This window comes from Platalea leucorodia (assembly GCF_965183815.1).
Source record: "Platalea leucorodia genome assembly, chromosome: 9".
Taxonomy (NCBI): Eukaryota; Metazoa; Chordata; class Aves; order Pelecaniformes; family Threskiornithidae; genus Platalea; species Platalea leucorodia.
This window is the reverse complement of record NC_138831.1, coordinates 37,416,983-37,430,865: the sequence shown is the minus strand read 5'-3', so window position 1 is coordinate 37,430,865 and position 13,883 is coordinate 37,416,983. Positions and strand designations below refer to the sequence as shown.

The 13,883-nt window shown below is 34.9% G+C and overlaps 1 protein-coding gene across 1 annotated transcript in view; it reads right to left on the bottom strand.

Moving 5' to 3' along the window:
- The window catches only part of WDR72 (WD repeat domain 72), a gene marked incomplete at both ends in the record, with an annotated part of 114,587 nt that overhangs the window by 46,965 nt on the left and 53,739 nt on the right, over nt 1–13,883 (bottom strand). Inside the window, 3 exons of the mRNA XM_082321669.1 lie at nt 2,084–2,166; nt 4,929–5,017; nt 10,121–10,938. Of these exons, the coding sequence (XP_082177795.1) occupies nt 2,084–2,166; nt 4,929–5,017; nt 10,121–10,938 (990 nt within the window). The remainder of the gene's footprint in view (nt 1–2,083; nt 2,167–4,928; nt 5,018–10,120; nt 10,939–13,883) is intronic.

Here is a 13,883-nt window from a genome sequence, read left to right as displayed (position 1 = left end):
GGGCGGGATGAGAGTGTGGCAACAACAAGCTATATTTTATCTGAAAGAACAGAAAAACACATGAAGATGACCTTTCCTTTAAAATCATCTGGGGAAAAAATCCTAGAAAAATATTTAAAAAAATATACAGATTTTTAAAATTTAAGACAGAAAAAGACCTCCGTCAGCCCTTCAACTTCAACAAGTCAGTAGACCCCGATCAATCATTTGCAGCAGGTTTTTTCAGTTTCCTTGTTTGCACAGAATCTGTTACAGTACTGTAAGGAGATGAGGAATCAATAAATGGCAAGTCCTTTGGGTCATGTCTGAGAGTCAGTATCCTCCACTGAAGATAACAATAAAAAAAGTTTTTAAAAGCAGGATAACTAGCGATGTTTTGGGTAAGTGTACATGAGTGCTTAATCATGCCGCTCAGGATTAATAAATTGACCATAAATCTGTATTTGTATAAAGAAACTTTTAACAAAGCCATCCTACTATCAACAAAACCTATAATTTTGTATAAATCATCGGTTGCTGAATACCCATACCTACTGCCAACATCATGAATTATTTTGAATGTTAAAATGTTTATGGCAGTTTGGCTGCAAACAACCCAAAATCTGCACTACCTAGCAGGTTAACAAAGCTTATTGGAACTACAAAGTTGTGTCTGAAAAATGTTAAAATTTGAGAAGCTTTGATAGCATGGTATTTGCAGTACTTGACAATTTTAGTGTCTTAAATTTAAAGTCTTTTCAGATGAAGAAAGTGTGAGGCAGCTTATTCCACGCCTTATCCTCCTGTGGTGGATAAGACCATTATCATTGTACGAACTGATTAGTCACTAAATTCATTGGAAATATAAATACATAGATCTCACATAATCAGGTATGCTACAAATACAAGTTTCATGGCTATACACCTCTACTCTATAAAGAGTTTCAGTGACTGACCAGATCAGCAAGAGATTATATGGATTTCACATGACAATTGCAGCTATTGAAACTGAGGTCCTGTATTCGGTTTTTTTTATTAAAAGGATTCAAAAAAGGAAACAATCTTATTGTAAGAGAAAGGGGAACAGTGTGGAAGGGAAGAAGAATGCTGAAATAATATGGAAGATGTACAGACCATGGGGATATAATAAACAACTGACAAGCTCAAGATAAAACGTTGAATTCAATTGAATGCGAATATTTGCAGAAACCATTACTGTCTGTCGAATAGAACAGGGAACTATCACTGCAGTACCCCTGCACACCTCAGCTGTGGAAAGTATTCTTTGCGCTTGAAATGCAGCACAGAGTTGCATTCAATTTTAAAAATAACATCATAAAATAAACTTGTAACAGGTATTTCCCTTTTCCAGAGTAAAATCCCTTGTGGTCATACTATACTGTCTTGAGTTTTGTACTCCTGAACATTAACTCAGTCAAACAACCACACAACTTTATTTAAATGCACATTTCCAAAATGGAAAATGGTCTCTAGATTTCACTGTTCAGACTATTTCACAGTTACCTGCCATCTCGATAAACAGTAATTTATCTGTCAAGACATCAGATTCTTCACTAACAATTGGCATGAGCTTCATCTGATCTGGGAACCCATAACTTTTCTAAATTATTCTTGAAGAGTGTTCAAATAAGTAAAGAACTTGGGATTAATTATTTATCCCATTAAGAAGGCATTTTCTGTTTCTTCTATAATACTACATTGGTATATGACACTGACCTTATTTTGGCCTTTATTTTCCAGGAGCATAAAATGGCATTTGTAGTGTAAATTACATCTGGTTGTTAGAGAACAGGTAACTCATTTTTTAAATGCATGCTATGAACAAGATCACCTAGATGAAAGCCTAGTAGTACAGTTACTTTCCCATATGTAAACATGTACTGTAAGGCAAAATAGTTTCATGAGTACCACACTTCATACTGAAATAATACTCTGCTTTCCATAGATCCAAATTGCACAATTTATGTAATAATGTCACCATAAATCCATAACTATTATGTCACATTACAGATTCCAAATACTAAATTACAGCCAATGTTACTTAAGGATTACATTGCAATAACTGACACAGGCTGTTTCCTACCTTTATAGATTGGTCACTCCAACAACAAATGAGTTTCAGCAATGAAACACTCCTGAAGTCCAGGGAATGATATCTGCTTTTACCTGAAAAACACATACATAATTTATGAACTGACAATATACATAGAAGAACACAATAGAAAGATATTTAACAACTTTTTCACTTCAGCAACATACCTGAAAGGACCTGAAAAAGCATAATTTCTTAGAATATGCTTTCATCTGATGCAATAAGCACAAAGTGTTCACACAATATATTGTTTGAACACTTATTCTTATCCTAAGTCAGATTAGTGGTGGGTTTTTTTTTGTTTGTTTGTTTTTTGTTGTTGGGTTTTTTTGGTTGTTTGGTTTTGTTTTTTTTTTTTTTTAAACAGAGGTCTGATATTGCACAGAGTATGTTTTCACCATAATTTTCTAAAGATATTGAGAATACTTTCTGATTTGGACTACTTAACTATGGATTTTACTACGTAAATTCTGAAACTACTTGAATATGTGTTTCTTTACCTTTAAAACAGTAGTACAGTCTGTGCAAAAATACATTCAATAACATTTTGTATAGTTACAGTTCCACCTGATTTACTTTTCTGCTACAGGGCAACAATACTGGTGTGCAGTCAAGATGTCACACAGCCAGTGGCTCACCAGTTATGCTTGCAGTTAAGAAAGATGTTACATTTATGGATTTGCATGTGAGTTTTATTACTACCCATCCTGATTTTTCAGCTTATTTTCAAAGCAAGGCACAGTTTGAACTGGCAGCTGTGCTGGTTTAGTCCACTTCTTCCTCATTTGGACTTCAATAGACAAATGTGGCATCTCAGTATTTTACTACAGTGTTTGCTGCCGGACATGTAAGTTGGGTAAATTGGTTGTACAATCCTTTGAATCCACACAAGAATCTCTGATTGCCAGTACCATATAACGTCTTGAGAAGACGAAACTGAATTGTAACTAGCAACTATGTTTCAGTAACACCAAAGTTCACAAGTATCCTGATCACCCAATGCATAGTCATTCGCTTAAATGTTGGATTCCTGCAGCAAAGACTGAAGTTTGAAAAACATTTTATCCTCTATCTCTAATAGCTGACATGGCATGTGCCATAATACAAAATGTAAAGGCTAATACAAAAACAAAAAGGGATGACAAAATGAGAGGCAGAACTGATCATACAAAGGTAAACCTCTCCTCCTCATGTTTTAATTTGAATTTTATGTGATTTCTTTATAGATCAGGATGAATTTTGCTTTTTTTCTTTTTTTTTTTTTCTGCCATTTTGGAAACTTTGCTGTGTCAAAGCTCAATGTTGTTATTTTCAAACCTCCCCACCCAGTTTACAGCTAATTTCTTTAGTACAAACCTACTGAGTTTGCAGTTGAGTTCCCCCTAGGGGGAAATCCTGTGGGATAGAACCAGCTCTCCAAAACCTTGGATGTGAGGAAAGACTCAAGCAATGCCAATTTGAATTAATAGCTTTTATAGTTCTTACTGACTCAAGAGCTAACCTGAGGCTACGCTGATCTAAACACAAAACAGTCTTTCAGCAAGTGTCCCCATTGATCAAGAAGAGTACAGTTAATATGGTGCCTATCATCTAGCCTTGTCCTCTGTTGCAGTACTTCAGTTTCATGTGCATGTATGCAGAAAAGCATTAAAGACTCCTTTTTTAATTTAGTTTTGGTCGCACACATGTAAATATATACAGAAAGTCCAGAAATGTCAGCAGAATCGAGATTTAACATTGCCTGTTCTGCTGTCCAGTGTGTCCTTGATGCTATAGAACTGGTCATTCCTAAAATGTCTGTGAGATCTGCAAGTCTCAGATAAGATTTTAATTCACAAATCGAAACAACTGCGTGAACTAAGAGATATGGTATATGAGTTAGATTACTTTAGAAGTTTTAGGTCACTCGGTAAAACTACTTTTATGTCCACAAACATTTTGGTCATCTCTATGCTGTTTCCCATGCCTTTTATCTACTTATTTACTATTGTCATTTTAGTTTATATTCCATCTCTTTCTTCTAACAGGCATTTCTGCTGTCATCAGAAGTTCTACAGTCATGGCGCATATAAGAGTCAGAGAAGGAAAAGTACACTAAAAACTGATTTTAGCTGGGGATATTAAGGCTCATTTACACAGTAGAGGGTCCAGATTTGACTTAAAAGAATTTGTGTTATCAGTCTAGACAGGACTTAGTCTGTAACAGGAACACTACATTTGTTAGGTACTGTATACTGACAAATATTCATGTTCTATTTAGGTTTTTATTTAAATATTCTTTGGTTAATTGCATACTGTAAAAATAAACTTAGACTGGCTTGCAAAACCAAGATTGGCAAACAACTGCCTGTGGGACATTAACATCAAGAGATTACTTTATTCCTCCCTAAGCCAAAAGTCTAAGGGCATTATTGAACAGTCAAGATGACTCTCATATTACTAAGGCAACAGTTTGCTTGAAGGGCTGTATGCATTATTGGGCATGTAATGGTGATAAGGGAGATGGGGAGGGGGAAGACAACAGTGTTTGTCTTATTACATTTCTGTTTTTCAGATTGCTAGAAAATGTCTTTAGAAACTCAGTTTTGGCATCACAGAAAAAATATCCTTGATTCCAGTATTACTTAACAGTCTCCATTTTGTTTACATGCTTTTGTGATATTCACAGAAGAAGACAGAGTAATCCCATTTCTGTATTTGCAAACTGGACCTGCTCAACGCTGAAGAATATAAATAATTTTTTTTCATTATTGAAGTTAAATGATGTATTTTAGCAACAAAACCATGCAAAAAATAACACTTAAAAGCTAATATTTCCACTCCTCCGTATACTTACTGCTTGGTAACTCTGCATAAAAACTGGGGAATGGTGTTACTGTTTCTGTATTTCGCCATTTGTCATGTACAGATTCTGATTTCTGTAGACTAAAAGAATATGAAACTATTAAACAAAACCTGAACATGCTTACAAAAATCTTATGTCTTAAGGTACATTTTTTAAAGTAGGTACTCTGCTATCAATTACTAATCAACCACAATTTAGTTTCTCCTCAAAGGTCACTTGCCTTCTTCTGCCCACAACTTGGTACGGAAACATTCACATGTACACAAATACTGAAAAGTACCATCCATATGCAGGAATTTTATATTTGGCTCAAAACTTACTATAGTTAACTTTCACATTGTATTAAAGAAACAAAGTCATATGTGAAGAATTGAATCAAAATATCATTTTCAAAGGACTTCTGCTGTTTTTTCTATTACATAGGAAAAAAGTTCAAGGGAAACTAGCAGTTTTATTTAATAGGTTTCCATTTATTCAGTGTTAAATAATTTAGGATATTCTTGCAATACCTGGGATTTCAGTAGATGGCTACAATTTAGGAGACTAGTGCTTACAACTACCGCTCTTCAGTACTTTGTCACTGACTAACTCAGCAACCTAAGCCTTGAAGACAAAGGATATGGATGGAGGGGAAAGGAAGTGGAAAAAACCTCTCCAAACCCTTGCATTATTTTAAACTAATTCTTTTAAATACATTGCTATGGTGACCCTGCACAAGCTATATTTAGGTGTCATTTAAAAATAATATATTTCACCTCCCAAATTCACTACAATCAACAGTAAGTCAGAATATTTCAAAAGCTTTGAAATACTAAACAGCTCTGGAAGTTTTCAGCTTGAGTGCTTTAAGTTACAGATACAAATCTGAAAAGGCAGGATAAAAATTCTTTGAAGATCTTTTCTTACTAGCTTCCTTCCATTTCTGTCATACTTTTATAATCAGACACATTTTACTGCAGGTTCCTTTATTTTCACAGGCTGGGTGAAGTTGCAAGAAAACTAACAGATAGGCAAATACATTTATGAACAACAGCTTATAGACTCAGGTCCAAGTTTTTCCAAAGCCATGTTTTTCATACTTTATTCTTTTTTGGATTATGAACATTTTTTTGACAAATTTTCAAATTATGTTAAAAAAATACTCTTTTTTTTTTTCTTTTTTTTTCTTTAGAAACAAACAAACAAACAACAACCGATTAGTACTGGTCTGATACTGTGTGCTTAAAGTATGTCATTCACTGTTCACTATTTTCATATTCCACAAATTTTATTTATCAAATAGCTAACAGTCCACAGAAATACTATAACCTGAAGCTTACTGATCCAAAACATGAGCTGAAAACTTACGATAGCAACTAGTCAGGAGTTTTCAATCAAATGTTTTTCATTGGGGAATGATGATTTGTCAAGCCCATGGTTTAAGCAGAAACATACATATACACACATGCTGACAAAGACAGAATTTCTACTCAAAATGAGAATACCAGATTCATCCAAGAATCACCAATAGACTATGAATTGACCAAATGAATTTTTCCAGTTCTGACTCTCCAAAGTATGTAAATACGTATTTTATTTAACAAAAAAGAAATTCCTTTCACTCTCCTGTAACAGCAAAATCATTGTATACGACAAAGAACAGGGATTTAAACTTTATTATCACATTCCACAGATCAAAGCCATAGCTGACTGACACTAAAACAATTCTCCTTACAGCCCAGTGAATATTTCATTGCTATATGCAAAGTCAGCCAGCATTAATAGAAGAAAGCTACAATCCCAAAACTATTACTAAACCAGTAATTAGACACTGTGCTGCATTGCAAGGACTAAGCATACAAGTCCATTCTCCATCATCAAAGTAGGCAGAACTATGAATATATACACATTAAGCAAGTGTCCTAGTCACTGGATAATCAGTTCAGATATTCTTTCTGCTGGTTTTAAGTTAAAAGTTTAAAAGCTTTGGAGTTTGTATCAGTGTGCTAATAGAAAGTAAACCGTCACAGGATGGAGTAACAGTCATGGCTCTGCTGACAGATAAGCTACTGAAAGGAAATCAGAATGTATTTTCTCTCCTATATTAGTAACTGAATTAGTAAGAGTTGTTTGTACTGCAGTAATACTTAGGAGACCAGGACCTTACAAGCTGTGAAAGCTGTCCTACTAACTCCTTCTGCAAATGCTGTGGCACATTAGAATTCAATACCTAGTTTTTTCCCTTGAGCATGCTGTACTTTTAACTAAACCAATTGCCCAAACAGGTGTGGCTACATACTGGACTTTTAGAAGGCAAACTGGACAAAATAGCATTTGCTTGGTTTCTTTCAAACTTTTAGTTAGGCAAAAGTACATTTTTTTTAACAGCTCAGCATAACAAAGAAAACTCATTCCAACCCTGAATACAGAGTAAATGATGAATAAGAATAAACCATATAAAAAGATTTAATGAATGAATGAACACAGATTATGATAGTTCATTCAGACCCCAACTATTTGCAAGAGGAAGAGGTGAAATGAAGGCTGAATCCCAAGATCATGGCAAATAGGACAAGTCCTATTCATGCTATGCTGATTACTGGGGAAGGGGGAAGAGGGAAAGCAAACTTCACAGGAAAGGGGCTTCTTCCCTAGGTGGAAAGAGGGAGATAACTTTGCATACACATAACTGGTTTTGAGGCAATACAGAAAGTATAGATACATTCAGATAGCAATTTCAGATAGCAAAACTATGCGTTTAATACTCAGACACAAAGATAACATTATCACATGAAAGTACATCATGTATGGAATCAATTTTTTTTTTTTTTTTTTAAAGAGATGTCTGAAGCATGAAATTCTTTCCCCATGGCTCTAATTCACTTCTCCCACTAATGCTGCCACAGTAACATCATCTCATTGGTTCTACCCACACAACTTTGATTCTACGTGAAAATGGTGGTTCTTGACTGCAGTGGGACATCATTTGCAGTTTTACAGAAGTCAGGAAACAGTACAAAATCCTTTACATATCTCAACTGTTCTTACCTTTATTTTTATTGGGGAAAAAATAAAAAGTGAATTATGACTGACATCTAAAGTTCTGAAACAGTTCTTGGAAGGTAGGGGAAAAGATAAACTCTGTGGTATTATGGGACAGAGCCACTATGAGGAAAAAAATTTCCTGTCACCAGCAGTAAACAGAAAAATGTCCAGGTGACTAAAACCTCTGAGATCTGTGTTGATAAAAATGCAGCAAATACAGTCTAGTTCTGCTCAAGTTCCCCAAGAAAGAACACTTTATCCTTCAATAACACAGAAAAATTGTGGCTACTTCTCTATTTCCTGAATGTGTAAGAGATGAAGAACAAAGAAGGTACAGCCTCAAAAGTAGGCAAGAGTGTGGAAGTACAGCCAGGAAAGAATTGTGTGTTGTCTCTGTACAGACCCATAGCACTTGCAGTTGCTGCTTAGGAACTCAAGAGGAAAATATACAGCTCAGAAAAAAGAAAAAAAAAAAAAAAAAACAACACAAACAAAACCCCAAAAAACCCCCCAAAACCCCCCCAAAAAAACCAAAACAAAAACCACCCCACAAACCACCAAAACAAACAAACAACAAAAAACCCAACCCAACCCAAAACAAAACAGAAAAAAAGAATGGATACAACTCAAGTGCTCTTATCCAGAAGAGGTCATTGGGAGGCAACAGCCCATGTTAGAGCATCACAAATGGCACCAAACTAAAACTTAGCTACAAGACAGCTATAAACAGGTATACTATTCAGCTCTGGAAAAAGAGGTAATCCAAACCAAACCATATCAAAATCCCAAATAAAACATTTCAGAGTCTTTGAATAAAATTAATAACTTTTTTGTAACCCAAATTAATGGCAATTTTTTTCCCTCTGTTTTGTACAAAAATTCACTTATTTCTACAAGAGATGCTAGCTTTTATAGCTTTATATTTTCTGGAGAAAACTTCAAATTATATAGAACAGTTTTCACTAGAAAAAAATTGTGCATTTTTTCTTGCAACAACTTTAATACTTATAATTTTATGGGAGATATGTTCCAAAGCCAGAACGTGTATGTCTGGGAAAAATGTTCGATTCTGGTACGACGACTAACTTCAATTACACAATGTCTTTCCAACAGAGTAGTGTAAGACACAATGCAAGCATAAAGTCCTTTCTTGCATGAGAATGAATTCATGGTCAAGCTGGAATCCTGGAAACAACCTTTCATATAAGAGCTTGTGTTGAATATGGACCAGTAGGCAATGTGATTAGCAGTAAAAGTAACTGAGAAATGTGTGTTTGTCCTGTCGGATAGTGCATATCTTTCAAGATATGCTGAATGCCTAGAGCTTTGTGGAAGATGCACAGACATTTGCAGCATCAGGATCAATTATTTTTGTCCCCCTTCCTGCCTCTGGGCCATAGCATCACCAACACTGAAGTTAATTGTCCCTAAAATGCTAAATACAGACCAATCTGGGTTTGCTGAACAAAAGTCTGCGGACAATATCCATTGCCTGATTAGTATGCTCTATTTGGCTTGGTCAAATAATGTTGAGCATGCTATTTTTCCTTTAATGCTGAAAAAGCATTTAGTCAATAAATTTGTTGTGAGTAACATAAATGTTATTTGGGATGGTTCTCACAACATAAGGGCTGATGAGGCATTCATTCCCAGTAGCTACCATTGTTACTGGGGGGGTTGTACTTTAGACAGTGTAACTAGGACAGACTGTTCTTGTCTCTCATGTTTTATTTATCTGTGGAGCCGAGGGTTTCATGGTAAAGGAAGTATATATTGCTTACAGAGAGTGGAAGTTAAAACAGCACAAATGCACTAATGCACATCAAAACGTGCCTGAAGAGACCTCATTATTCTACTTAGTTTAAACTGCGAGGAAAAGAGTGATGTCTGGAAAAACAGGGTGTGAAACTGGATAATTCAAGTTCTTGTTCTGTTGAAAAAATCTCTTCATCAGTTTTCTCATGTGCTAAATAGAAAAAATATAAAGATACTTAACTTTATCCCGATCTCCCTTTTGTTCAAAGAACATTGTATAGAAAAGCTCTAGAGAAAGAATGTAAACTCTACTGCAAAAGTCCATATTTAAGGAAACTGTTTCCTATTTTTCACTTTTTAACCACTATAAAGGAAGAAAAGACTCATAATGAAAAGGTTCTTACCTTTCAATTTCAACTGTAACTGCTGAAGGTATGGTAATTATCCTGTTGATTAAAGCTATTCTGCTAAATAAAAATACTGTTTCCAATCCCTCTGCTCCATAAACATTATTCTTGGGTCCATCCTTCTTTCCATTTTGTCCTTCAGTTGCAGCAAGGTACTTGTTTGATAAATCAAGCACTCTTTTTGAAAACAAGTTGATTACTGCATGTTCTTCTAGCACACCACAATCAGTACATTTCCATCCTGGCAACATTAGCGATAGGTGGTTTTCATTTGACACAAGTCCAAAAGAAACAGGACACTGAAGCCTCAAGATATCTAAGTGTCTAACACAAAGATTGTCTATTTCTTTATCTACACCCCATGGTAAGAGACATGACAAAAGCAGTTTAGCTGTATCAGTGGTGACATTCACATCAATGTTTCCTGATGGCTGCATTCTAATCTTTCTTGAACTCTTCATTTTTTTCTGTCTTTTCATGCCACCGCTTTCTTCCAAAGGCCTAGCTGTATTGTTATCCCTACAGACCTGGTTTGAACAAACAGTATCTACTTGCCCATCCACTGGAGACACGGAGCCAGCAGTTTTATTTCTTTTTAACGTCAGTGGCCTTTTCTCAGTAGTACTTTTGGCTCTTTCTAGAGTGTCATAGGTGTGAAATGAATCTGATGACTTTAATCCATTGAGTCGAGATGACAGCAGAAGTTCCTCAAGTTTTTCCAGATCAAATAAAAGAACATGAAAGTTTGCATTGTTCCATTTTGTCTTAACTGGTAAAATAGTAAAGGGCTGTTGGATGCAGCTGGTATCAGTTAACTGAAAGAAAAACATTAAATGTCCAAACACAAATCCATAGTATTTTGTAATTTTCAAGATATCAACATAGAACTGCATATGGAATAGACCAAATCCATTAACTCCATTAAGTTCAACTTAATTATATTTATTCACTTCTTACTAAGGAAGAAGGATTTTCTTCTAAATAGCTTAAGACACACAGAGATGTACACATGTAAATACTATAATACAGGCTCCCCAACAACATGCTACAGCCATGCTGTAGATTGCATACATCTTTGCCAAAACTCTAGGCTGGTATTTCTTCTGCTGGGTCTTATTTCAAGCTGAAAGGCTTTTAAGAAAGTTTTAAAGAATACAGTTGGGTTTTTGTTTTTTTTTTTTTTTTTTTTTCAAAAATAAAGCTAGGGAAACAAATCCTACAATGTTGCAAAATTCTTGCAAACCTTGAGAATCTGTATGCCTTGTAGCAATTTGAAATACGTCTGAGAGAAAGACTACACCTTTTGCCATTTCAAAACATGCAAAACTATCTTAAAGCTACTTAATTCTGAGTTAAGTCGTATATACTTTATCAGCAAAAATAAAGAACTTCTGTAATTAGATCTCCAGTTAAAAAAATTAATTACGTTAGATGAAAATAATTGAGAGATAAATGCTACAGAGCTACTACAACGTTTGTGAACCTATGACTTCATGTTGTGCCACCCTATTTCCAACCCAGATCTTTCTAAAATTCCCCATACTTTTTCACCAACTTTAAAGGCCATTCACGGCAACAGATTTGCAGAGTATCATTTCAGTTCCACATATTAATGTGATAATCGTGCTGGTATAAATACACGTCTGATTACTGCTGTTAATAAATACCCAAAGAAAATAGTTTACGAATCCTCCTAAAATCTGGCAGAAATGTAGATTTGAGAACAGCTACAGTTACGTACAACTTTAGACTGACATATTAAACTATGTTAACAGTAACCTAATTATGATGAACTGTAATACAGTGTCAGCTGAACATAAGGAAATGTTCAAAATAATCTTAAAAATTTTTTTTTTAATTAAGTTTTATTCTTCTAGTTTCATTAGTCAAATGATAAATCACCATTAAGAACAAAAGTTTACATCTTCTAGAATTAGAATTATTTTTTATTTTGCCAGTGTCCTTGGCATAGGGTAAATACTATACTGTGACAACCTCCTGAGGAGGTGATGTCTTTGGACACATTAAAAATCAGGTCCTTATACAGATATCAAGAAGAACTTGCCCACACAAATGACCATCAAATAATCTGTCCTGGCCATTAGAATCTTAGACAGAATGTAGTCTAAGCATACAGAAAGAATACAATATGTGAGAAGATAAACTAAGATAAGGAAGTCTTCTCTATTAGGACAAACTCTATAGATTAGATACTCTCTAAGTAGAACATGTGGAAAGAAGGAAAGAGCAAGAATAAATACAAGAATGAAGAAAAATATTCATATAAAGCCATGTGAATGGAGGATACATGCAGGCAGGAATAAGATCCTAAAGATGAACAAGAGGGGGAAATTCCAAAGTCTGTCCTGTAGCCCTTGGGATATTTCTAGATATGGAAAACATTCCATATTTGCTTTTCACCTACTCCCAGTTTCCCATGAATATTTCAGGAAAGATGCTCTGCCTTGTCCTTCTGCACCAGCTAATTTCTGAGAGTCTTTAAGGAGAGGAAACACAGCAAGCTACCTCATATTCCAATCAAGATCTACTTACAAGAGTGGATTTCCTGCCTTACACATCTGCAAATTCAGAAAAGGTCAACTCATTAAACCTGTACGTCATCTCATCAAACCTCCTGCTCTACGGACTTTCATGTCACTGACATTTTTATGAAACTGCTGGTATTTCAGAATTCATTTTCTGAGGAAAAAAACCATGACAAATATCCAATTGTAATGGGGAACAAAAATCCTTTTACTTCTGCACGCAACTAAAAAACATATCGGAAACTGAACTAAATGACAGAGTTGAATCTTTAAGAATACTCCAATAAATTTCCATTATAAAGACAAAACTCTCAACTTTTGTCTGAGAGATTCCAGATGAGTTTGTAGAGAGCAACTACTTTCTTTCACAGGAATCATCATACCGCACTACCAAGCAGCATTCCATGAAGGCACTGGAAGGATCATCCAATGGTAAAGTTATGAGATTGTGACACAACATCTTATATCAGAATCCTGCTGCATATATTATGGAGGTATCTTTTACCTTCAGAGGAACAGCAGATGTGAGGGAGTATAAATTCCTCATTGATGCTTTTGCCCTTTTCTTTAAGTGCTTAAGACTTGTATGTTTTTATTGTTCTGCACAAGCCTATACTCTCAGCACTATGTTCAGTCTAGCTATTTCACCTTTACAAGCAAGCATGTACAAGCAGAAAGATAGCATCAAGAAGCAACTTTTCAGCCCAGTGATACTTTTGCAAACCACAATGCCAGTTTCCATATCACAAGTGATACAGACTTTTCTCGATCACTGTTAGTTTTAATTTTCTTGTGATAATTAGAAATATTCCACTAATGCAAAGAACTGTTTCTGTTGAAAATAGCTGAATCTTAAAAGAAACCATCAAGTATTAGTAAACAGGGCAACAGCTAGCTTTAACTTGAATGCAATGTTGATTAAATCATCTTTCTCAAGACCACTCTTTACCTAATTCCTTTTATGGTACAAACTATGATTTTATAGGATTAGCTATTTTTAAACTGTTAATATTGTAATTACAAATAACACAAGGAAAAAAATTGACTCTCTATAACCTGTAAGTTATTTGACTATTTAGTTTTGGGTAATAATATAATTAGGCTTTCTGTTATTTAGAGAATGATGCTCCCACCAGATGAGGATGCACTCTAAATACATAATCTTATTTAAAGATCTCCATAGGGAGTCATAAGTAAGAGATTATAACCGCTCG